At 39.4% G+C, this 26,507-nt stretch overlaps 2 protein-coding genes and 1 long non-coding RNA gene across 5 annotated transcripts; 1 reads left to right on the top strand and 2 right to left on the bottom strand.

Annotated features, from left to right (window-relative positions):
* Window positions 1-9,494: 9,494 nt before the first annotated feature.
* LOC130987109 (lysine-specific demethylase JMJ32) lies at window positions 9,495-12,027 on the bottom strand. Its single transcript, XM_057910731.1, has 4 exons — window positions 11,193-12,027; window positions 10,452-10,627; window positions 10,111-10,181; window positions 9,495-10,032 (listed from the first exon to the last, which is right to left on the bottom strand). Exons 1-4 carry the CDS (start codon window positions 11,871-11,873, stop codon window positions 9,842-9,844), a joined length of 1,119 nt encoding a protein of 372 aa, XP_057766714.1. The 5' UTR covers window positions 11,874-12,027; the 3' UTR covers window positions 9,495-9,841.
* A 4,963-nt stretch (window positions 12,028-16,990) lies between these two features.
* LOC130987108 (uncharacterized) lies at window positions 16,991-19,640 on the top strand. Its single transcript, XR_009089569.1, has 3 exons — window positions 16,991-17,285; window positions 18,674-18,734; window positions 19,328-19,640. It is a non-coding gene; the product is annotated as an uncharacterized LOC130987108 (long non-coding RNA).
* Window positions 19,641-22,191: 2,551 nt separating this feature from the next.
* Window positions 22,192-26,064, bottom strand: LOC130987107 (uncharacterized). 3 transcript variants are annotated; one of them, XM_057910728.1, is made up of 9 exons: window positions 25,319-26,064; window positions 24,925-25,087; window positions 24,702-24,779; window positions 23,964-24,327; window positions 23,762-23,874; window positions 23,498-23,662; window positions 23,248-23,387; window positions 22,671-22,763; window positions 22,192-22,585 (listed from the first exon to the last, which is right to left on the bottom strand). In XM_057910728.1, the coding sequence occupies exons 1-9, from the start codon at window positions 25,366-25,368 to the stop codon at window positions 22,426-22,428; spliced, it is 1,326 nt and encodes a 441-aa protein (XP_057766711.1). In that variant the 5' UTR covers window positions 25,369-26,064; the 3' UTR covers window positions 22,192-22,425. The 3 variants fall into 3 exon arrangements, with proteins under 3 accessions (XP_057766711.1, XP_057766713.1, XP_057766712.1); XM_057910730.1 differs by lacking the exon at window positions 24,925-25,087 and having other exon boundaries at window positions 25,319-26,020; XM_057910729.1 differs by lacking the exon at window positions 22,192-22,585 and having other exon boundaries at window positions 22,671-23,155; window positions 25,319-26,049.
* Window positions 26,065-26,507: the final 443 nt, after the last annotated feature.

Genomic DNA, 26,507 nt, shown 5'->3' with positions numbered 1-26,507 from the left:
TCGTGTGGACGTTTACTCACATCTCAGTCACTTTGTTTTGAGACCGTTTGTGGTGATCTAAATAATTTTTAATCAACTATAAAATTATTAAAAGCTTAGTCTTTTTCTTTCAAAAGGTTTGATCATACTCAACACATAATCCTAAACATGCTCATCTAGAACGCAACATGTAAAACATGCTCACAGAATTCTAAAACATGCTTAAGAAAATGATAAACCTAGCATGCTTGTCTAAGCGCAGTTAATAAACACATATTAACAAGCAGAGACAAAAACAGCATGCAAAGAGCATAAGGGATAAAACACCACGACATGCAAAGAACAGAATAAAAGAATTAAATTCTTCGTGACCCATTCGTGGAATCCCAAATTCTAATCTATTACATTTAAAACAGAAAAGAAAGCCCAAAAACGTAAACTTGGCCCGAACACTTCAAAACAGGCCCGTCTTTGGAAAGTAGGGTTTGGGCCCCCTAGGGTTTGAGATTCGCAGCTAGGGATTGGAAACCCTAGCTGCCCCCGCCACCTCCCTTGGCACCCGCCCCGACGCTCGGCAGCAGCCCGGCGCTAAAGCAGCCCGGCGTGCCAGCCTCCAGCGCGAGCAGCAGCCCCGGTCAGCGGCCCTCCAGCAGCGTCTAGCAGCGGCAGCCTCCAGCAGCTCCAGCGCACGACAACAGCAGCGGCAGCGCGTCACCCGCTGGGCGCGCAGCGCGCAGGCGCGGCCCCGGGCGCGCACAGCCCCTGCCGGCTGCCTCCTCGCCGTCTCGCCCAGCCCGCAGCCCGCGTGCAGCAGCAGCGTGCACAACGCCTGACCAGGCGCGCGCGGCGCACAGCGCGCAAGCGCTCGTGCGCGCGCTGCCCTCGGCGCCGGCAGCCTTGCCGCACCACACCCCGCACGCCTCCTCCTTACACCGTTTATCCGTCGTTGATTCGTCGTCGTTATCGTCTCGTTCCTCAGTTTTACAGATTACAAAGGAAAAACAAATACAATTTGAAATCCTAATCTAACCACGGATTTTCTCGTGGTGAAAAACGATTACAACGTCAAAACGACGTATCCCACAAATCAACAAGCCACGAAGAACAACAGCAATAAAAACAACGCACATTATTAATCGTACATAAATTAATAATAGAGCCAAGAAATTAATCCTGGGCTCTGATACCAATTGAAGGAATATTAAATTGAATTAATACTCTAATTGCCCGATGATCGTTTCTTGGATTATTATTAATTTATCATACAACAATTAATCCCTAACATTCTCCTATGAATTTAACAGCTGCACCTTGGTGTTAGGAATACTTACTTGAAAAGTGTATGCAGAGGCTGTCGATGATCGAATCGTATGACTCCAGTTCTGACCTTCTGAACTGTATCCCGCTCAGCTTTCACCGTTGGATGGACAACGAGCTGTAAAAGTCCCAAGCTAGAAAATCCCACACATTTCCTGCGCCTCACACAGCTCTCAAAGAACCCTAATTAATCAGTGTGTATTTCCTGAGAGCTGACAGCTGTATTTTATAATAAAATATTGAGAGGGGGCGCAGGTTTAGGGCGAGGGGCGATTTCTAGCTCTTCTTGGGCTAGGAGACTTTGGGTCAGTCCAGGGACCAGATACAAGGAATAAAGATGGGCCTCAAATAAATTAATTATCTATGGTCAGCCCAGACCATAATTAATTTATAAATATTAGTTCATTCCACTAGAGAACCAATATTGACTTATCCCTTTAATGCCGGTGATGAGTCGGGGCTTGTATTTAGACTTATTAAATCCCCGTATTTAAAATATCCGACATCCATTAATTAATTAGAGCTCTGACAGCTTAAATTAATTAATCTCTTTGTAATCCTTAAGTAGTACCACTCAAACCTTATTATTGCGCCTGAACTTAATCAACCTGCAGGGTTTAGCGCAATAAACATTATTGAGCTCCTTAAGGGGATGTCATTATCCTATATCGGATACGGGTACTAATACAGATAACCAAATATCATACATTGACCGCTATCACCCAAGATACAGAGTACTCAAGTTACTATATAACTCTCACCCATAGTAAATCAAAGTGATACACGAATCAACATATATATTTGAAATCTTATTAGTATTAAGATCTTATAAGTCACCGAGATCTTTGATTCTTCACTTAAGTCAGATAGAAGAATACATCTCACTGTGGTCCTATCAATACGTTATGACGTACCAGTATAGACAAGTAATCACGACAAATTACTTCAATCTATACCGCAGCCTAAACTAATGACTCGTCCTGAAGTCATCTCGGCTGTGATCATTTTTATATCTCTTAAGGTTATTCCAATTATATGATCTTCTGTGATCTACAACACACCATATAATCTACTTATAAAAAGATAAGGGACATACATGTGCAATCATGAACACAATCAGATAGGAGATTAAATAGTGGTAACAGGAAACATTGTATACAAGCATAAAACGTTCTTGCTTTACAGTATACAAATCCAACAATTCCTACATCCAAAATATCACAAACCATGTAAAATTACATAAAACCATAGCAAACACACACTAAACGAGGTAACTAAAATACACACATCAAATCCCCTCACACTTAGATCATACTTGTCCTCAAGTATGACGTGAAAGAAGAATTTAATGGTGAAAATTAGCCACTAGAGACAACTTCCCCCGTTGACACGACACTAAGGACTCGAAAAGCAAAGAACGAAACAACGGACACAACAACCAACTGGAAAGAAAACAGAAAAGAACAAGGACACTAACAACTCAACAGAAAACGATAGCCGAGTAATCATCAAAACACTAGTAACGTAACATACTGCCAAATCGAACCCTGCAACTCACAATCGATTCTCAACTCTCAAATCAAGAAAAATGGATGTCAAACATGTGTTTTCATTGTCAATTCAGTCCAAATCAAGCAACAACGAGCTCCTCTCAAGGTTCACTCTTCTCTCAAGAATTCATTTGGAAATTCACACGCAAAAAAAAATCCACTTAGTCGTGATATGTCATGGTCACATAGTAACTCAAGGAGGTCTTTTCTCATTGGTTGTAATGGAGCTAAGGACCATTCATGATGTTGGGAAGATCCTAGGGGTCCTAAGCTCAAGCATTGAAACTCAAAGTGTGCATGTCCCCTTGGGATGGCCTAGTGGTTGGGGTGGTTGCCTGTTGTCCAAGAGGTCACAGGTTCGAGTACTCTCGGCCACAATAACCACTAGGTGGGGTGTGTGTGTGGTTTCTATTATTTATAATGTAATTTCATCAAAAAAAAAGACTATAGAGAGAAGGAGAACACTACAAAACTAAAGGGAAAACTCATCAAAAACACTAACATGTTTCAAAAATTTGGTGTTGCGCTTCTTTCTCTCTTTCTTTTCTTTTTCTTTTTTTTTTCTTCTTTTTTTCTCTTTTTTTTTTCTTTTTTCTCATTTTTCTCTTTTTTTTCTTTACAGCATACAGCAACACCCATTTTTATTTTCACTTCCAACACATGATAACCATTTACAAAATATTCCCCATATTATCATCTCCCTAAGTTGTTCCCCTCCCAAAAACTGATCTGATCAATGCCACTGTTTGGCCAAACGGATCACAAATCCTTATCATTTTACACAAGACAGCAGTTTGGGCAAACGACACATAAATACACAGTGTAACTCTCTCTAATAAATGAGGGAATGGGGTTCAAGATTAAACATGCATCACTGGGCCAAAAGAAAGTCAAAAACAAGCCTTGGTTTATTATTTAGTGACTATTAAGAACATAAAAGGTTCAAGGCTTCAAACACGGCTCACTAGGGGTTAATGTAAAGGTAGGCAATGAAACGCAGGCCAAATGGCTACCGTAATGCCTTCTATCATGCATTACCAATGACTCACAACATATCACAACTTCATGAATAACAAACCACTCAAAAAGAAAAATAGTAGAGAGTGTTCTACTCTAATAAGCTCAATTCTCACTTATATGTGGCTTTTTACTCATTGTTGCTCTTATTTGTCATTCCAAATTTCATCCAACAAAAACACAAAATTTTCAATCTCAAAATCCCAAATCTCAAGTATCAAATCTCAAGTTCATCACATAACTCAACCGAACAGCATGCTTATCACTAATATTTCAACAACACAAAGCTCAAAACACACAAAAACGACATAACAAACGGACTCGACAGAACACAAACTCAAAGATGCCCCCCTCACACTTAGATTTTGCTTGCCCTCAAGCAAACAAACAAAGCATAAGCAAAGGAGCACACGAAACACACAACTAAAAGATAAAGACAAAGACATAAACGAAACAAGACAAGAAAAGGAAGGAAGTCACCGTGTGCGCTGCTGCCGCAACTCCTGCCGAATGGTGGTGCTCAAATTCGCGATGCTCTCCTGTAGGGCTGCCACGTTCCCGTCGATCTTTTTTTTTTACTGAAACATGACAAAATATTAAAACTAAGGAAGGAAAACTAAGAAACTGAAAGAAAAACTTAATGAAACAAAAATAAAGAAAGAAAAAAGCAAAACGGGAAAATAAAAAGGGAAAGAAAATCGGGTGCCTCCCGATAAGCGCCATTATTTAAAGTTTTTTGCTAGACTTTATGATGCGATCAGAGTCCCATCTGAGGTGACAATGGAATTTCTTCCACCGTCGTCATGTGTGATGCATCGCAGTACGGCTTCAACTTGCTATAGTTGACTAGAAACATTTTTGGCGTAGCTAAACTCTTAATCTCCACTATCCCATTTGGGCAAACAGACTGTATCACGAAAGGGCCTATCCACTTTGTCTTCTGTTTCCCAAGCATGAATTGGACCTTTTCACCAACTTCAAATGTCTTCCGGAGCCGATTCTTGTGAAACCATATTGTTGTTAGATCCTCATACCACATGTTGGCATCATAAACTTTCAGATGAAGCTCATCCTCACACTTATCTTTTATGTCGGGTGATTCCACATCAAAATGCAGACTTCTGTCGCGTGGCTTCCGTTCGGGCAAATAAACCGTATGTCCAGAACCTGCGAGTTTCGGGTAAGCATGAAGAAATTTGTCCTGTTTGGGCAAACAGATCGTATTTCCAGAATCTGCCAATTTCGGGTGGACATGAAGAGACTTGATAGATTCTTTAACTTCTTCATTGTTCATCCCACGAGCATCAAGACCAGTTGTTCTTTTGGTCAAGGTCGGTTCCAACTTGTCCTGTACAGATTTAGTCTCAAGATGTTCTTGGACAAAAGAGTCGGTAACATTGGTGGCACAAGCAGTTTTAATAGCAGAAGGACTTTTCATGGTATCATCAATGTTGAAAGTGAACTTTTCTCCATGATAATCCAAACATATGGTGCCACTATAAACATCAATGATTGCCCTAGTGGTCCTTAAGAAAGGACGACCTAACAGAACACCGACTGACTCTTTCGACTGCATACCACTCATTTTCACCACATAGAAATCAGCAGGATAAACAAAATTATTCACTTTCACAAGGACATTCTCAAGCAAACCTTCAGGGTGCACACATGATCCATCGGCTAACTGAATTACCACTTTAGTATTTACCAACTTCACACCATTTAAACTATTATAAACAGCTAACGGCATGACATTAATAGAAGCTCCTAGATCACACATAGCATGCTCAATCTTAGTATCACCGATGTAACATGGCAGAGAAAACATACCTGGATCCTTGCATTTGGGCGGCAACTCTTTTCGTATCACTGCTGACACGTTCTCGCCCATCACAATTTTTCCAGATTTCTTAGACTTACCAGTAATGAAATCCTTCAGAAACTTGCTAAGCTGAGGGAGTTTGAGTGCTTGGAGGAAAGGAAGATTAATCTCCAACTTCCCAAATATCTTCATGAAATCTATTAGCTCTTCCTCCGGCTTCTTCTTTGCTAACCTCCTAGGAAAGGGAACAGGTATCTCGATCTCGGGATCATGTAGACTCAAAGGTTTATGAACCTTAGACTGCTCACCCTCAACCAATTTGTGTTATGTTTCGTTTCCTTTCTGCACAGCTGTCGGATTACAGTTCTGTTTGGCCAAACCGGACGTATCTGTATTCTGGGCAACAGAATCGATTTCCTCTCCAGAATTTTCGGATTGCTGTAGCTGCGATTCTGCTCCAAAGTCCTTGCTCAAGCCACTCATTGTATTCTGGATTGTAGGCTCATTCAACTCCTTGCCACTCCTCAAAGTAATCATACTAACGTTCTCCATCGGATTCAATTGAACTTGTGATGGTAAAACACCTTGATTGCCCTTGAGTTGATTCACGGTCGTTGCGAGTTGAGATATTTGCCTCGCCAACCCTTCTATCTGCACTTTTTGCTCTGCATGAGACTGTTGAAGCTGCTGCACATTGCCTTGCAAAAACTGTTGGTTGCCAATCAATTCCGACATCATCTCCTCGAGTGATTTACCTTGCTTTTTCGGAACGAGCTGAGGAGGCAGTGGGGTTGGGTTTCCTATCCTCTGATGCGGCGGACGGTAGTTCTGCTGCTGCTGCTGTGGATGCACTTGTTGAGGTTGCTTCTGCTCTGGGTCCCTCCAACGAAAGTCAGGATGATTTCTCCATGGTGCATTGTGGTTGTTCGAGTAGGGGTCCCGTTTGGGCAAAGGGGGCACGGATCAGTGCAGCTGTAAAAATTGTGGGAAGAATTCACTTGAGCTTGAAAATCTTCGTCACCCCCGGTACATTGCAAACTTGTATGGCCAAAGCTACCACAAGCTCCACATGACTTTTCTGTCGGTTGTCCAACAGTTGTGACTTTCTCCACCACAGTACTTAGCATTCTCTCTAACTTCCCCATCATTTCTTCGAACATATCCTTGAGGTCAGAAGAGTCAGAGGAGCTTGCTTGTGCGGCTTTCTTGAACAATTGCATACGTGGCTCCTCATATTCTCTTGTCGCCTCCACTAAATGTTGTATCAACCTTTTGGCTTCACTCACCGTGTTTTGGGAAAATCCCCCTCCACTCGCTGAATTCACCAAATTCTTATTATCTATTGTCAACCCCTGATAGAAGTACTGCAGAAGGTCCCCCTCAGAAAATTTGTGGTTTGGATAGTTGTCCACCAATCTCCTGAACCTGGGTCCAGTACGTGCTTAATGACTCATCATACTCCTGCTTCGCTCCACTGATTTCCTTCTTTAGCGCATTCGTCTTGGTGGGAGGAAAAAAATGCTCTAGGAATAGCTTTTTCATCTCTGCCCATGAAGTGATAGAATTGGGTGGAAGACTCGCGAACCAAGAGTTCGCCTCAGCTGTCATAGTGAAGGGGAAAGCCGCCAATCTAAAGTGCTCATCTGTAACTCCAGTGGGGCGTTTCTGGACCTTGCAAATTTTGATGAATTCGCTCAAGAAATTGTACGGATCTTCTCCTTTCTTGCCATAGTACTTCGGGAGAACATTAAGCAGACCAAGCTTAATCTCAATACCGGTAGCAGCCGCCGGCATCCGGATCGGAGTTGGGGGGTCATCAGCTTCGTGGCTGGAGAGATCACACAGTCTAGGATCGTCAGCCATGTCGTCTCTGGTGCTTTCGTCAGAAATCAACATAATTTCCTCCTCACAATATGTTTCTGCCTCTGAATCGGGGTCTGTTTGGGCAAACAAAACCTCGTCAGCAGCAGCAGCACTGGGTTCCGCCTTGATGAACTGGTCTGTTTGGGCAGACAGGTCGAGTTGCGAATCCAGCAGTTCCAGAAGCTTCCGTGCCTTAGCCTCCTTTCTTAGTTTCTTTGCAGTTTTCTCGATCTCACAATCGTATAGGAGTTTCGGCTTAGAAGATCTGCTCATAAACAAAAAGAAAAATAAATCAAAGGGAAAAGAATTAAATTAACACTGCTCCCCGGCAACGGCGCCAATTTGGTGGACGTCGTTTTCCACCAAATAATTCCTGCAGAATTATCAAGAACTAATTAGTATAATGACAAGCAGGGTCGATCCCACAGAGAGCAAGTAAATCATTCAATTCCCTAAAATCTATAATTTTGGTGATGCCACCACGCCTTGAATTTTGAGAAAATATTAATTAACTAAGAAAGCAAATTAAATCAAATAAAATAACTCTTGAAATAAATCAATAAAAAGGTAACTCGGCTCGAATAAATCCACACTAATTCAAAGCTCTGATCATCGACGCAAAGATTAATTAATCCCTATCAACCAACTAGTTATAGGATACCGTGATATGTACTGACATACCCCAATTCCTACTTACTGTGTCGATAGACGGCTGAATACGTCAGTCCTGCCTATTTCCCTTATTAAAATATAACCTAGCTGGATATGCCAGTCATAGATTTAATATTCTAATAGCATTAAGATGAAGGAACCCAATTTAGATCAATTATCCTAGATACGCTAGTAATAATTAATCCACCAATTTATCCCTACTACGAACACGGTAGCTTTATCACTAATCAGCCATATTCCAACAATTACGGATTGAGGTGCTAATTGACTGTAATCCAATTAAACCTAAGTTGGTCAGACTTAAATAAAATTAGAATTATCTTTAAACCCTAAGAATAAATTGAAATCAATAGGAACCAATTTTATGCTCAATTAGGTCTCACAGATTAATAAATTAGTGCTTCTTTATTCTCGCCGAATTAAATGTTTAGCTACTCATAATTAAACTAAGAACAAGCAAATAAATAAAGATGAATATAAAAGCAATCGAAAAACGAAAATACATAACTAAATAAAAGAAATAAAAAAAATCAATTGATACGAAATACTCCTAATCAAACAGCTTGCTTCGTCTGCCGCCAATAGATCCGTGTTCTTCAATGACCAAAAGTAAAAACAAATGTATTCTTCCTAATCTAATAAAATAAGCCGCCAATCTCCACTCCCAAAGATTAAAAGTTATATTCCCTAATCTCCCTAAATAAACCTACTGCCCGTCCCACTATATCTTGTTTAATGGGCCAAAGTAGTATAAATCAAATTCTTAGCCCATCTAACAAATCTCGCCAACTAATGCTTAATTATAAAATATATTATTATATAATAATAATAATAATAATCTTATAATTTTACATCAAACTTCTCTTCTTTCTTGAAATTCTTTCATCCACAAGATCATCTCCAAATTTCGTTTAATTCCTACATCCAAAATATCACAAACCATGTAAAATCACATAAAACCATAGTAAATACACACTAAACTAGGTAACTAAAATACACACATCAACAACCCATACTTTTCATTTTTAAAATTACAAGAAGTATCCTATTATATAATCAAATAAGTAACTCGCACGAAAGCGAGACCTCTCCACCACACAAAAATGGCAAAACTACCCGCACACAAGCAGAATAGAACCCAACATCTCTCACAAATGAGAGTTTGGATGTTTCAGCTTTGCCACTTGAGCGAGGCCTCATCGGCACAAACAACCCATACTTAAAAGATAGATTTCTACTAAAGAAAGATTTGGTGCCTCATCTTTTGAACACAATTTTGAACGCACATCTTTTGGATATACTCTATTATACGAGTAATTGGAAAGTGTAGAGAAATCATCTATTCCAAATCATGCTTAGTAACCAGAGAAAAAACTGTTAATCAAAGTGCAGAGAAAATTCAACAGCAGGAGCCTCGTTTGTTAAGCTGGCAAAAATGGCTTGCTGCACTCCACTTCTGCAGGGAATCGAGCTTCTGTGTCTCTACTGTCTGAATCAACAAGAAACTATGTCGGTTCGGCAGCACGGTATCCAAACCTGAACATGCTCCTCGATCCATTTTGTTTTCAACATTCTGTTGCTGCTCATCACAAAGACCACAATACATCCAACTCGGCCTCAATTAGTCGTTTTCATCATCACCGACACCTCTAGTGTCGCGAGACACTTGAGTACCTGAGTTGCACGAAGATATGTCAAGATGAGCTTCGCCATTTCTCAATTTACACAGTGATGGATCCTTGGATAATGTATAGGGAATAGATTGAAGGAAGTTGAAGTAGGCGTATTTGACATCGAATTGCATATCATACCCTGTCAGGTAAGACCACTTTCAGATCTCATGTCTAACATATCAAAAGATGAACACATAAGAGGTTTAGAGGTTCATACAGTAGTTTATAGCAATAGTGAGCCGTGCGTCATCTGGGATTTGTCTAACGTGATGAAACCACATGCTAGGCCTGCACAACAACTTTATGATCAATTAATCTAATCATAGACGAAGTCCACAAGATTATTGCCAGCAGGACTTTCTTTGAAGCACTCAAAGAAAACTCGCGTATATGCTAACTCCATATCAAGAATGTCATAATACCTATAATTGAGGATTAAACACACAATGAAAAGGTAAGAACCAGAACAAAAGGATAATCTTACTCTGCTCAAAGTAGTGCAAGATTCAACCTATAATAACTGAGGAAAAGAAACGAGGATGAGAAGGAAAAGCTCACAAATAAAGCATCTCGCCCGCCTTAACAGAAACTTCAAATGGCTTTGGCCCGTTGAAATACAGGGGAAACTTCTCCATTTCTCTCCGTTTTTCCTGAGGTGAAGGATATGGATCCACACTACACCATGGCACGTTCGTAGCTGGATCCTCTAACTCCAGTGAAAACTCTCCACTATCCTGTGATACACAAACACCATTACTTCAAAAGAATTCCAAATTTATGAACACCATTACTTCAAAAGAATTCCAAATTTACGTTCGTAGCTGGATCCCTTCTGCTATACTCATTTTCTTATACAAAACCGAGAAACATTATCAGAAGAATATGCAAATTTGTTCCTTTCAAGTTCAACTCTACTAAAGACTCTTGATTTCCAACAATCCAGCACTCTACTTCTATTCCTAAAGAACAATATGAACCCTAATTCTCAAGACTGCACACATTACTCTAACTCCAGCTGCATTCGTTGTTGCAATCAGTTCGCATACAAGAAACACAATAACAAAATACAATGCATTCAAAGAATCCAACAACGCAAAAGCCATCAATTCGTAACCCTAATCCATCACATCTCAATTTACCCACTCCACCTCTAAAGGAACAAGATGAACCCTAATTCTCAAGAGTGCACAAATTACTGTAATGCAGCTCCATTCACTACTGTAATCAATCACATCCAATATCAACTTAAGCTTCTAGACGAGGCGATCATTCAACAATCCAGAAAAAGGATAAAATCACCTGATGATATAGATACTTGGCGGCAGGATATTCGCGTACATACGTTCTATGAAAATCAGTAGGCGGCAGCAAAAGAAATCGCTTTTCCCCCGTGATCACAACATAGAGATTTTCGTAGTGATCCTTATGGAATGAGGTTTCGGAGGAATTGTTTCCGACCCAAAAATTAACCGCCTCTGGCGCGCAGCCCAGCGCCGCCGTCGCCCACGGCACGTGGTCCTCGCAATCCGCCGCCAGGGCTCCGTACTCGCGGCGGAAGCAGTCGTTCTGCTGCTGCAGATACGCCACTTTATTCTTCTCGTTATCCGACGCGAAAACTGAGTCCAGAGCTTGAGGGAACGGAAGGGTTTCAACGTGGGCGGAAGCGAAGCAGAGGGTGGAGGGGGCGGAGGGGTGGGGAGCGAGGGCGTCGGCTTTGCCGGTGGGGGTGAGGTGGAGAGAGACGGGGGTAGTGGAGAGGGTGGTCCGGAGGTAGTTGGTGGAGGGCCATAAGGAGAGTGCGGGCCAGTGAGGGACGGCGGCGGAGATAAGGCATGGTTTATTGGGGGCTACGTAGCGGCGGAGGAACTCGAGGGGGGTGGGTGGGGAGGGTAGGCGGTCAATGTTGGGCGGGGCGCCTAGGCTTAGTTCTCTTACGTCTTGCCATAGATTTTGAATCGAGAAATCGATGTTTTCTGCCATTCACGAAGATTTTGAAGCTCATGGTTTGTCAGTTGGATGAATTCAAATTTTCAAGTAGTATTTGAGAAGTGATCTCCCAAATCCCAACTCTGTATTTAGGGCGAATTACAATTGCGCCCCTTTTAACTTTACCTTAAATTATGGGGGAATGTTCACTTGCTCAAGATTAAATTGTTAGGTTATTTGAGATTGAATTGAAATTATCTGAGATTAAAATTATTTTTGTTAAGAGGTAGGCCTAAGACTTATAACTCATGACTAATTCTATATGGCATAGTCTTAAATTTTCTTTTTGAGCTTCGGCATAATCATTAAATTAATTCTATCTAATCCTATAAAACGAACACCCCGTTAATGGATGGAAAAAGAACAAAAATTGCAATTCAACAATTTTTGTCTTGTGTTTGAGGAAATTCACACTCATTTTTTCTAGAGTTGATAATATGGTCTCGAGTATTCAAGTAATTTGTACCTATAATTATTTGGTGTTGAGTATTTGTTAATTGTAATAATCGGTTAACAAATAAAAGTTAGATATTTACTTTGGAACTATAAAGACTAAAGAGATAAAATAAGGGGTTATAGTGGATAAAATATGGGGTATTTAGAATCGACTTAAGTAAAATGACACCAAAATAATGAGCGGTTCTATTCATAGCCTCCATTTTAATCATTATAATTTCATATATAAAATAATAATTATTATAAATTAACTATTTTACCCTATAATCTCAAATTAAATACATAACCCCCAAATAATGTAAATTTATTTATCCTTCATTTAAAGTTTTTTTTTTTTTTTGAGGAGGAAAACCACATAAACATATTATATCAAATCCTGATGAATAATATCCGTAAGCCAGACAGGAAAATCTTGCTTCCAGATCATTACACCATCAGACCAAGCAGCGAAATTCGCTAGACTATGAGCGGCCCTATTCGCCTCTCGGCGAACATGTCTAAAATCCACAACAATCCTATCCTTAGCTACCACAAACGCCTCAAAAAGATCATCACATAAAGAATCCATGCCTTTGTAATCTTCATGAACCACATGAATTGCCAATATAGAATCAGAATAGAGCAAAATCGGACCAAAATCATTCTCAAGACAAAAGCCAATACCCAACAACATTGCCTGCAGCTCACCCTCGGTTCGCCCCACGCGGTGTGCAGTCGCTGCAACCATCGAACTAGTCCAGTCACGCACTAGGAAACCAGCACCTGCAGCGCCACTCACTTCGTGGAAGGAGAAATCAACATCAAGGCGAAAAACGCCGCGACGGGGAGGAATCCAGCGGCTGTCTCCCTCCCTCGGCAGCAGCCGAAGACTGCCGATAACTTGCACCTTGGCTTTCTGAAAAGCCTCCAGATAATACTCTCCACTGGAAAAACCCTCAAAGCACAGAGAAGAAGCTTTACCATGTTTAGCATCACACAGCCAACGACAATTATTCCAAATTCTCATACAAAAGAGCTCAAAACTCTCCATGTTTAACTTATCAATAATCAATCTGCAAATCTCCTCAAGCGTCATTCCCTTACAATTCTTTAGAAGAAACCACCAAGATGAATTCTTCCATGCATCAATCGCTTGCTTGCAATAAAATAGGCAGTGAACTGTTGACCCCCAATCACAATTACACCACGAACACACCCCGGTAATAGGAATATGATGCCGAGCTAGGTTAGAATCAGTAGCAATGAGATTTTTTGTAGCTCTCCAAATAACAACCTTGACTTTAGGTAGGATATTAGCGAGCCAAACCATACTCCACCATTTCTTTGGCTCTTCAGAAGTAGTATTTGGGTGTTCGGATAGTAATAACCGATGGCAAAAAGATATCCCGACTTAACCGAGAACCAACCTTTCTCATCGTGAACCCAAAACCAGTCATCAGCTTCCCCCAACCGCGATAAGGGTATCGACTCAATAGCTTGCGCTTCAAAAGAAAGAAAAGAAGCAGCAAGCTTAGCCTTATCCCACGACCTACCCACCATGAAATCCTTAACCAAAGTATCATTTGATGCCCCATCCGAATAATTACAAATTTACCTTTTAATTGATTTTTGTTTTCTGTCATTCATCACTTCCATGAATCCACTTCCGCCATTATTTTGTTTTCAAGCCAGTTAATGCAAATATATCTCGACAAAGATGATCAACTATCTTTGCAAAGCTTTATTAAATTATGTTTCCAAGAAAAAATGGTGAAAGTGAATTCAATATACCCCTAAATGGTTTTGCAAAATTATTTTTAATGAAAAACATAATAGAGAGCAGTACTTTTGTCGTCCCCAACAACCCAATTTCCTCCCGAAAAATGAAAACATCTGCGGCCTCTAAGCCCTCAACTCCATTCCCACCACCCCCGCCACGACGCAACTGCTACAAGAGCACCTCGCCAAGAACTACAAACATGTGGCCTACGTTACCGTGCCGGAAGACACCACCAACAAATACAACGGCGATGGCAGTAGCTTCAATACTTGGCCGCATGGTGCCGCCGCCAATGACGCTGGTGATTTCCAGTCGCAAGATGAGCGAAACTAGATTCTTGGAAAGTGGCAAGTATTTATACGATTTAAATACGAATTAATACAACAACAATTATTCGTATAAAATCCTAATAGAAGATCATACAAGAGATGAATTTTACAACAAGAATTTATATGGAAATAATGAAAATGTGTTTGAATTTAATGGTAAAGAATAGTGATGTCCAAGTTGAATTGGGCCCAACTGAATCGGCCCAAAGTCAACGGTTTGGGCCCGAACCGTTGACCACGGGTCGGAATTGAAGCCGGAACTGTCCTGCACACAATCCGATTAAGGGCCTAAAAACTTGAACCGCAAAACCGGCGGTTAACCGCCGGTTCAAGTTAACCACTAGGCCCGACGGTTATAATTTTATACTTAGACTTGTACTTTGTAGTTATGTAATTGTAGAAATAATATAAAGTGTAAATATTATATTTTATTTTTAGTTTATTTATTACATTTTGTAATTTGAAGATTGTAATTTGTACATGTTTACTTTGAATTTAATAATAATATAAATTTTATTATAGTTGAATGTTATAATTTTATTTATCTTATAGTCTTCAATTATTAAATAAAATGTAGTGTAGTAAATTAATAATATAATTACCAAGGAAAAATATTCACAACACTCAAACTCAAACTAAATATAAAGAAGTTAAAAATAAAAATTTCAAAAAATCGCCAGTTAACTGGCGTTTCAAACCGGACCCTGAACCGTCGGTTTTGGACTCGGCCTGGAACCTTTTCCACACTCCGTGAACCATCGGTTCAAACCCGAAACAACAGTTCCCGGCCCGTGAACACCATTAGTAAAAAGTATCAGACTCGAGAAGAATTTTGAAGATGAAGTCAATAATTTGCCTAGATTATTATATTTCATATAATTTAGGGGCTACCGATTAGAGGTTAAAAAAGTAAAGTTATAATTATTTTATTATTATTTTAAATAGGGGGTTATAATGAATAAAATGGAGGCTATGAACATAACTACCCAAAATAATTATAACAAAAATGTTAATGAAGTATGTTTGGGCTGCATATGCTTTACATCAAATAATAATGGTCAAACCAATATATGGGCCTGAACAGTCAAACACTAAATAAGATATCTTTATATTTTGGGTAATTCTATTCATAGCCTTCATTTTACTCATTATAGCCTCCACTTCATAATAATAATAATAATAATAATAATAATAATAAATAAATAAATAAATAAAAGTTTACTATTTAACCCTATAGCTCATAGCCCCCAATATTATTTACATTTAGCAATTCTGGAGCAGAGATCGACAATAGAGTTGCATTTCGTCGCAATTCTATCTATCTCTATTGCTTTCCTCCCATTCATCGTATTCCTCTATTCCAATTCCACATTTTAGTCCAGAATTTACCTGTAATGGTAAAGGAGCTATGGAGAGAGGAACAAACAACACTTGAAACATAAAACCGTGAAAAATCACATGGTAGAACTTAATTAGTAGGCCAGTAGCAATGTCAAAACATACATTTTATATGTTATTTTTCTATCAATTGTTTATCAAGAATCGCAAGAAATTAGTTTTAGAAAAGAAATAGAGAGAGATTGCAATCAATCCAAATCTACCAATAATATATCCGCACACAAACAACTCTCTACAGATACATAATACACAAACTCCAAAAAAAAAAGAAAAAAAAAAACTAAAATTTTAAGCATGCAAATGAATTCCCAAATGATTTCCTTCTTTTCCCCCAAAAAGAAACGATAAAAAATTGAAATCTGCAGCAGAGTTTTTGCATATGGAAAAATAAAAATAATACTACTATTCGGGGGGTTATGGATTATATATGGGATATATATATTTAATTTGGGGGCTTGGGCTAAAGGGTTAAATAGTAAATTTGTAATGATTTATTATCATTATTTTAAATTGGGACTATAATGAGTAAAAATGGGGCTCTGAATAGAATTATTACATTTTTTATAAAGGCCGACTTCTCAAAATTTGAAGCAAGCATTCGAAAGTTTTTGTGATAATATCGTGTAGAAACTAATATTTGAAATTTCTATAGTTGTAATACCCCGGATTTTCGATCATAGGTTTCATATGATCCTATTGATATTACTAGGATGTGAAAGATCCCTAATTCCCGGTTAAAAAGAATAATTATCCTAGCGATGATTTAATGAGTCTTGATGCCTAGGTTTTCTCTTAAGAAAGGCGGTAAATAAGAAGATGATTATTTTATTTTTCTGTGTGTTGTTGATTTCAATAAATATGCATATTTATTTTCATTTCAGAGTATGAAAAGTAAAGTGCATATTTATTTCTAATACGAGTTTGTTTTAGTTCGGGTTTGAGCGATTACGGGCCGTATAGATGGGCCAAAGGGTGAGCCGATTATTGGACAAGCCTTGGGCCTATTTTAGGCCATATTATAGAGTTAAATATCAGCCCAATTCAGCCCCTAAACCCTCCTAAAAATCTGATTTACTTTAAAATTCAAAAGGGGACAAAAACTATCATTACTTGGCATTGGAACTACCAAATTGCATGCCACAAGGTACCTTCCATTGGTGGCAGCCACCCCCACCCTATCCTACCCCAAATTTTCGTGCATATCCTCCCCAAAAGCAAGAGTGGCTGCAAACTTCTCTCATTCCATTCATTTTCACTCCAAGAAAAGTGCTAAGGCAAGAAAGTGCTCTCACTCTCTTCTCCCCTCTCCATTTTCGTCCCTCCACATCTCCCCCACTCCCAAGACTCTTCTCCCACCACTATCACACTCCATAGAAGCCCTTTAAGCCCCAAGAGAAGTATCAAAGCAAGGGAGAGCGTGGGAAACCTAGGGCATAAAGTTAGAGTGAAGATTGTGCTTCGAGGGTGAGTTCTTCTTTGATTTTCTCAACTGAAAAAGCTTTATGGCTATGGATTTTTACACATATGTGTGATATATTATGTGAGGATATGTTTTATGATTTTGGATGTTTATTTTGGTAGAGTTTATTGGGTGAAAAACCGTGCATGTGGTAAAGCAGCGAATCTGCCATCGCTACACTGCTCCAGCAGTGTTTTGCAAGGCGATTCCAGTCATCCAAACAGTGCCCAAAAATTCCCAAATTAATTGTATATCGTGTTTAATATGCTTTCTATACTATGGTAAAATTTCAGAATATTTGGAGCACGTATGTTATATTTATGAATTTTTGAACATCACTGCCTGTCTGGAATGCATTTCTGGTAAACAATCTTTGGGAGGCCATAAGTCAAGTTTCAATTGGTGAAAACCTTTGAAACTTGAATATGTCTCTCTAGACTCCCGTATGTTTCTTTTGGTATTGGCCTCACCATTTTTGAGTAAGGAAAACAACCGGTATAAATTCTTGAAATCTAGTTCTTATTCTTTGTACCATCCAGTAGGTTTTACAAACCTACGACTTTGAGGTGGCAAAGGCCAACCTAAATCTTTGATTCTCAAGCCCATTTTTCTACTGAATATTTATTGACATGTTAGGAACGTATTTGTTCATTTGTAGAATTTTTGGTGAAGCCTAAAGTGGTTTTTCTGATTTAAACTTTGAATCTGCCGAACTTGAACTCTTTTTGTGCACTGAACTTTGGATGTTAATATCTCCTAAACCATGAATCTTCTTGGGGTAAATTCAACTGGAGAGTGTTACACTCTCTCCCTAGTTTTTGGATTGACCCTTGGAGTTCCCAGTGGCCTTTTGTAATGGGAGATATAAATTTTTAAAGAAGGCCCATTGAATTGGTTCTAATCTGGAAATCTGAAATTTCCAGATTTTTGCTTGTTAAGTACCCATCTTTGAGTGGGCATATCTTGCTCGTTTGAACTCCGTTTCATTCGATTCAAATTGGACAATGATCCTTGAAATGCCTAGTTTCCAGAATGTCCTTTGGATCCTCATTTAGAGATCCGAGGCAGATTTGGTATCTGTTGCAAAACAGCCCCTTAAGAGCTCAAGTTGTTGGATTATTTTCTAAGTTTGAAAGTTGGTTTTAAAGGATGTTTCATGAAATATTATGTATATGTGCATGACGAGTTTGGAACATGTTTTGTGCAAAGTTTTCATAAAAATGAGTGAGCTAACCTAGATAAGGCATCAAGATAAGCTAATGTATGTAAAATGCATAATCCCTAGTTCGATTATGCGTTGTAAGTCCGGGAATAGGTTGACCTAGAGACCCTAAGTAAACAACGGTTTTCGTTATCCATGATATGTGCTAAGAGTTAAGAACTCGTCTTGTAGGAATTGGTCCGCAGGACGGTGCCACAGCTTAAGATCACCTCTCTTCCACACTAAGGATCAGGTGGGCTTATTTTTCAAATGTATGCTTGAGTTATTAAGCTCTAAATATTTCATGAAATGAAAACTGTTTATCCAATAAATGTTTTTGTGCGCTCTGTTATGTTTAAGGCTCGCAATTCATGGATCGATCGAGGTTCTCTTATGGCCTAACACGTTATTTGAGAATTGTGTACACTTGTTAGTTGTTTCGGTGGGTTGATCTCCATCGGGCACTAATTCATGCAAGAGGCGTTATAAGGGTGCTCGGCTGGATGTGTTCCGGAGCATGTATCATGTAAGGCCTGCCTGGGTAGCGTCTCGAGGTCAATTCAACTTGTCTGAGTTGCGTCCTCAGGGCAAGTATCATGGGAATGAGGGATCCGTCGGTGGCAAAAAGGGTCCGGGGTCACAGTGAGTAACAAAACAGAGTGTGACAACAGCGCGCTAATAGAATTAAATGTTTTAACATGCTTAGAAGTTCCTTTACTTTAAAACCTTCTAAGTTATGTCATGAATAATTGGATAAACTGCTCTTACGAATTGTGAAATATTTTAAAAGTTGCAGCCCACTAAGTACATTAGTACTTAGCCCAAATATTTTCAAATGTTTTTCAGGTTGATGGCTGGTGTTGACGGGGAGAGCTGAGGCTAGGGTTCAACTCCGTGTTTTGACTTCCGTTGTAGTACTAGCCTTTATCTGTCTTTCGTTCTCTTAACTTAAGACCTTTATGTTATGACTCTAAACGATATCTTTTGTTGAGCCTAGACTTTTGACTCTCAAGTATTTTGATTAAGGAATGTTGGTTATCTGAAGCATGAAACTAAACTTGTGATCCTGACGTTTGTCATGTTTGTTGATTGATTTGTATCAATTGGATACCTGTCTTTCTTCATCTAAAGGGGCGATGCCCGATTGTTATCCCTTCAATTCAGATTTCACAAGGTTTTTCCCTTGTTCATTTTAATGATTAGTCGTACCCCAGTTATAGTTATTGTTTCAAGAATTGGGGTGTGACAGTTTTTACTTGTAATGATAAGTTCTTTTATATATCATGTAATCTAAAATTTAAATAATGTGTTAGAGCATCCACAATGGTTGAGTAAGCTCCTTACTCTATAGAGTGTGGGACCATTTATGAATAAGGAGCCCACAGTGGGGTGACTCGTTCTCTTACTCATTCTTTTTAGTTTTGATTTTTTGTATTTTTCATTTAGCTTTAATTGCACAAATTTAAATAACACAATTTACTTCAAATTAAAATTGCATTAATTTTAAAAACTTACAAATTACATAAAATTTAAAAATTTAAAAAGATATCCTAAAATAACTATTCCGGCCCTAGAGGTTCGAAACGTGCCCAAACGTGCTCGATCAAATCATGTTGGAGCTGGGCATATATCTGTCTATCTCGGAGAATTGCATCTCTTTGCAAGTATTAGTCGAAGTTAGGCGGGGTTAATCGAGCACTCACCGTCGAGTCACTACTAGACGCTCCGTGTCGTGAGTCGTCATCTCTCAAGTGGGTAGCTCATTCACCTTTGTTCTCCACAATCATGTTGTGGAGAATAATACAAGTCATCATGATGTCCTTGAGATGCTCGACATACCAATTCTGGGTCGGACTTTGAATGATTCTCCATCGAGCTTGAAGCACTCCAAAGGCACGTTCGACATCCTTTCGTGTCGATTCTTATATCTTCTTGAATCTCGCCTCCTTTGGATTGGTCGCCATCGGTGGACTCTTGACGAATGTTAGCCACTCCAAATATATGTCATCGCACAAGTAGTAGCACATCTGGTAGTAGTGCCGCTTGACTTCAAAGATCACCCGCGATGGCGTTCCTTCCAAGACGTTGGAGGACAGAGGCGACTGATTCAGAATGTTGATGGCGTTGCTCGAGCCGGCAACACCGAAGAAGGAATGCCAAATCCACAAATCGTGGGATGCAACGGCCTCCAAGATCAAGGTGGGCTTCCCTTGATCACTGCATGTAAATGCGTCGTGCCACGCCTTTGGGCAATTCTTCCACGCCCAGTGCATACAATCTAGACTCCCGAGCATCCTGGAAAATCCATGTCGCGCCTCGTGCATCTGAAGAAAGCGTTGGACATCCGCCGTAGTAGGACGTCGAAGATACTCGACACCATATGCTCGGATGACAGCTTTGCAGAATTTCTTTAGGCATATACGCCCCGTCGTGTCAGCGATCTTGAGATACTCGTTGAAAGTATCCGCACCAACGTCGGTGACTAATTGGCTGATAGTCACCGTGCATTTATGCAAATGCGTAAGAGTGTCCCAGCCCGCAGCATCATGGCTTATCCGGAAGTAACCATCTTCACCTTGCACAGCATCGACGATGCGCAAGAATAGCTCATTATGCATCTGAAGCAGTCTTGCATAAGACGTAGATAGGTAGCCTCACGATCACGATAAACGTAAATCTGTTGTGACTAACAGGTCGTTCCGGCTCCGGTGCGGGTGCGGTGAAATTTTCGGCGATGTTTCACTATCTGTTGAATTTAGCGCGAGGAGATGGAGATGATTATTTAATTAACAACAACACTATACATCTAATTCCCTTAATTACACTCTTTTTAATCTCCGTGCCGAAAAGTAGTGTGCCATAAATGATGGGACGGAGGGAGTAATACATAGCTATTTCTTTATGAGGTGGTCTTGGGTATAATCGGGTGTACCGTACAACTGGTTGCACCCTCACTTAGACTCTGACTCACATCCTGATCCGAATCGTATAAATAATACTATTCTGGATATGGATCAACCCGATGTACAATTTTTTTTTAAAGCGTTGTACCCAAATTTTTCCATTTCTTTATAGTATATGACTACAAACAAAAGGTTAAGTAAGACGACATCATCCAAAAAGTTAAAACTAGTGAACTAATTAACAACCTTACAACCATCATAGATGTTTATCTTCCTTTTGTTTTTGTGGGGTGACGTGCATGATAATAATTAATGACAATCATGTGTAGGGCTGGTTGATGGACTCAAAGCTTATCCACCTTATGTCAACATCTCAATCTCCATTGTATATAACAAAAAGTTTATACACATGCATGTCTATCACAAAGCCAGCAAGCCATAGTTGTTAATCCAATTATTGGATAGCATATTGATTGAGAAAGGCTACCCACCCTCCTTTTCTTTCCCTTTTGCACACGTGTTTCTTGCATTGCAATTTCATCCTACTCTATTCGGGTGGGTTCGATTTGGACCCATATCGCAGTGCAATTTCACCGTGCTCAACTCGGGTCAGTTCGATTTCGACCCGTAAAGAGCATTGAGTTCCTTTGAACTCAATTCGGGTCGATTCAATTTGGACCGATATCCAAATAGGGTGTTGGGGAGCACCCCCAACCCTTTATTTGTTTACCTTTTATATATTTAGAATTGTTTGAAATTTTCCATGATTGTTCAACATAGCAACTAGGCATCACATAATCATGCAAGTAACATAAATATAGAATTCTATATCTGCAAAACTGCCACTGGAAAACTGCTTTAAGACTGTTTGTGGTGTGTGTGTGTGTGTGTGTGTTTCCAACAATGGAACATTGATGGAGTTAAGGTGAAGTACATCTAGACAAGTCTTGAACAGGAAATTAAGGTTACACTGATGAAGATATTTATAAATGCAGACTATACAAATAGATACGGCGGCGTCTTACTTGAAGCAAAATCGAGTCAAGGAACCGTTAGGCGACCTTTTTGTCCCAGCGATTTCCACGACGTCTCAAGCCGCATAAGATGCAGCTTCTCAACAAAAGGTTCAAGAACCTGAGCTTCTTCTTCTGGTGCAAATGCCATGCAGATGCTGAGCTCTTGGACCGCAGCCTCGTATTCTCTGTAGTTAGGTTATGCACATTGTGAGTTTGTAGCAAGAGCTCAAGGCAGAAACATGTATACGAGGCTGAGTTCGAAAATCTTACCGGTTGTAGTAGAGCATCATGCCGTAGTCTCTTCTCAGAGCCCAATCATGCGGCTGAAGGATCAGTAATCTCTCCGAGGCCATGATAGCAAGCCTGAAAAAAATCGCATTATCCAATAGCCGAGTTATGCTGATTTCGATCTACATTTCCCAGTTAAAGGTCTAATACTATATGACTAAAAACTTGTCCATTGTTATGCGTCATTTCTAAAGAAATCTACCCTTTTCTTCCCTACTTTTTCTTAGTTCTTGAAGGTGGTGTTACTTTATATATAGATAGATCAAATACTATCTGTTTAGGGAGTGGCCTAAGTATTTCTAGTAGTTGGCCTAAACATTCTATTTCTATAGTAAACTTAAAAATTAGGCCTCCAACGATGCACTGATTCCGAACTAGGATTATGTTTTCAAGTAAGCCTTCCCGGCTTAGTTTAGATTAGTCGGGAATCACAAGTTCCTGCCATGCTTGCATTAAGCATCTCAAACCTGTAGGAGAAGACAATAGGGACCTGAAAAGTCAGGAGAAGGAGACGACGAGGGCTGATGATAAACCTAAAGATCGAGCAAAGATAATCTACCTCAGCTCCTGAGGGCGCAGTAAAGGCATGCTCGAACAACTTTTCTTGTTGAGCTTCTCCTCAGAGTTATGGAGACACCGAAGCGGAGAAGTCAGCATCAACCCGTGATTCGTTCTCGAAGCACGTTTCCAGTAAAGCCTCTACAACATGTGTTACCAATTTTAGTAAAGAAAATTATTCAAGAGGTTGGATTGGATGGTTTTTAACTCTTGAAGAGTTATGCCAATTCCGTGTTCAAGAAGGCACTCACAATCAAATTGGCTAGAGTGATTCCAATGATATCTCGGTTGGTTGCAACGTCTAGCCCCAAAAGTGAGTTGCTATTTACGTCCGAGGCCCTAGACCATGGATCGTCCACGCAGTTCCCGTTGACAACAGCAAACAAGCTGGGCCCCGAAATTACTTTGAATAACTCCTGTGATTAACAATTATTACAAGAAAATAGTAAGAAAATAACAATTGACAAGGTGAATTGAATTAGTGATACTGTGTATTAGTTTGGAGATCGGCATACCTCAGGATTTCCGGTGGGGGGCCATATCAAAAAATCTTCCCCAACACGAGATCCCACAATAGTAAGATTGAGTCTTTGGCAAACTTCAATGTAAATCACGCTAAGCAATATTGCTATTAAAATTCGACATAAATGAAGTCAGTCAGCATTTTGTGAGACTAAAAAGCATGAAAATGAATATGTTCGAGTGAAGAAGATATACCGCTGGCACCACCAGAGCTTAACGCTGAGTGCAGGTACGAACACTTGGAGTCTACTAAGACGGGTAACCTCTTTAAACCTCTATACTCCAAGAGGACTTTGTTCACTGCATCCAACACTTCTCCCATATCACATCCGATCTCTCTTGAAACCAACTCAGCTTTAACCTCGTTTGCTATGGTATCCAGCTCGGCCAACCACCCGTTTATATTCTTTCCAGCCATTGGCATGGACTCCACAGAATCCCACCCTTGGGCATCAAGTAGTGATGATGTATCTTTCCTCTCATGATGGATCGAACGAGCATCCATCTCACGATTGAAAGCCAGAAATGCCTCATCTTCAGCGGCAACATAGAGCAATGCCTGCATAAAACGATTCATAACAAACTGACAAAGGCAATATCGACAAAGACATAGTTTCCTTTTATGCTGCATCAAACATGATAAGAACTGGTTCACTAAAATCCCAATGCTCGGGAAGCAATGAATCACTATAGGCCTTGCCGCCTTGTAAGGACTCCGTGTTACAAAGTAGGCACAAAAAATAATCCAAAAGAAAGAAAAACACACGAATTGTTTACCCATTACATGGAGATTAAGCGCCTATTCATATTAGGAATTCAACTCTAATCCAACTCTAATAAGGATTCTACCGAAACACTACGGGGTGGGATCGCATGTTCAGTAATTTCAGGTTCCTAGCAACTCATTTAGCATCAAATGAATCAAAAGTTTACCTTTGCAAGTGAGATATCTTTATCCTTGGACTGGAAAGATATCTCCATTGTAAATTTGTCTCTAGCAGATGCAAGCACCTGATAGATATGAGCACAATACCAATAATCATCAACCACATAATTCAACCAATCACACACTCACTCTGAACCATGATCATTAACATTACAACTTCACCCATTCAGAAAAGGAAATCACAGACATGTTCGACAAATCAGTTCGAACCTCCTTATAGAAATCGGATCTCGAGGAATTAGGAGAGTGATCTAAGGTAGCAGAAGAAGCCAGAGGTGGAATGCTCAACCTCTTCTTCTTGACTGTAGCATTTCTGGTGGTAGCAGCACTCTTCCCTTTACCAATATCAATCCAACATCCACCAAAATCATACCTGATGATCGTAAAGAAAAAATGGGATATTGGGGATTTTGCCAACTACTACTATACCACAAATGCATCGCTATTTAATTTCCATAAGTCTAATGAGCAAGTAATAACATAAAATCATGTCCTTCAAATATCATTCTAAACATATATATATACCAATCACATGAAACTGTATAACAAACTTCACACACACACAATAATGGAAATCATGACAAGAAATGAAGGGTGAAATCACCTGCTACAAGGCAGAGTCATCTGCTGATTACTCAATGAAGCAGACAGCATTTTCTCAAAGAGAAAGGGAAATAATTTCTCAGAACTCCAAACTATTGCAAAAAAATGGATGCAGACAAATCAAGAAGCTCCCAACTCTTCAAGAAAATAAAACAGAACAAAATAAAATGGACTTGATATTAAGGGATTGGTTTAGTCTTTCATAGAGTTCAAGAATCAAGTTCTCTCTCTTGAGAAACAGAGGAAGACAAAAGCTTTGGGATAAAATGGTGGAAAGAATCAATTTTAGAGGGATTGAAAGAGACCATTTTGAAGGTTGAATTGGAAGTCGGGGAGAAAGACAAAGTTGGAGATGGTGAAGGGAAGTAGCTGCGACTGCAACTGGTACATGAATTATAGAGGAAACTGACACCGCTAAAATTCCCAACATCCATGGCATTGGAAAATCTCAACTCCAACATCACCATATATAATCCAAACCCAACTACACTTTTTAGTTTTTAATCTCTCTCTCTCTCTCACTAGGTACACATACAACAAATTTCTGTCTGATATTGTTGCGGAAAACAGTGTATGAAATCAAGGTAAGGGACTCTGCTCTGAAAATAGAATTTTATCTTTAAATTTTCTTCAAAAAAAGCCAAAATGTGAATAGGTTGGAAATTGGAATCAGGTAATTAATACAAGACGGTGTTCGTTCAGAAAGACACGATTTTGTGTTCATGTTCTTGTCTTTTATGCCCATGAATAATGTCATTGTAATATTTTTGTAATTCCAGATTTTAATTACTACTCCTACTACGAAAAAAAGATTTACAAAATAGAACGTGTCTTGTGAAATTGTGTATCTATACGTTTTCGTCTCAAAAAAAATTTCTAAACATATTAAATTCAAGGGTTAATTGCTAGTAAATGGACAGAAGTAGTATTTAAATCTTTATTAAAATTAATATTATTTTTTGATCAATTAATACCTAAAATTTAAAAAAAAATTGAATTTGGTCCGAATTAAAATTTTGGAAAAATTTTAATTCAGAAAATTAAGAAATGTGTATTTTGTGTGTATGTGAAAAAGTGAAAAGGTGTTTAAAGGGGAAAAAATTACCCAAAAAGGAAAGAGTCTCACTTACAGTGGGACGCCCAAAATAGAAAGAGATTCAGATACAGTGGGACGGAGGGAGTAGGTCAAA

The sequence above is a fragment of the Salvia miltiorrhiza genome, chromosome 5, assembly GCF_028751815.1.
Source record: "Salvia miltiorrhiza cultivar Shanhuang (shh) chromosome 5, IMPLAD_Smil_shh, whole genome shotgun sequence".
NCBI lineage: Eukaryota > Viridiplantae > Streptophyta > Magnoliopsida > Lamiales > Lamiaceae > Salvia > Salvia miltiorrhiza.
Note: the sequence above shows the minus strand (reverse complement) of the source record. Positions and strands in the feature narration are given on the sequence as shown.

Excerpts from the sequence above, each read along its gene's own strand:
- LOC130987109 (XM_057910731.1), bottom strand. The coding sequence starts at position 11,873 with ATGGCAGAAAACATCGATTTCTCGATTCAAAATCTATGGCAAGACGTA. Across the intron at positions 10,628-11,192 it reads CCAAGTATCTATATCATCAG|GATAGTGGAGAGTTTTCACT; the intron begins GTGATTTTATCC and ends TGTGTATCACAG. Across the intron at positions 10,182-10,451 it reads GCGGGCGAGATGCTTTATTT|GCCTAGCATGTGGTTTCATC; the intron begins GTGAGCTTTTCC and ends GTTGTTGTGCAG.
- LOC130987107 (XM_057910728.1), bottom strand. The coding sequence starts at position 25,368 with ATGCTGTCTGCTTCATTGAGTAATCAGCAGATGACTCTGCCTTGTAGC. Across the intron at positions 24,780-24,924 it reads GATCCGATTTCTATAAGGAG|GTGCTTGCATCTGCTAGAGA; the intron begins GTTCGAACTGAT and ends CATATCTATCAG. Across the intron at positions 24,328-24,701 it reads AAGATATCTCACTTGCAAAG|GCATTGCTCTATGTTGCCGC; the intron begins GTAAACTTTTGA and ends CGTTTTATGCAG.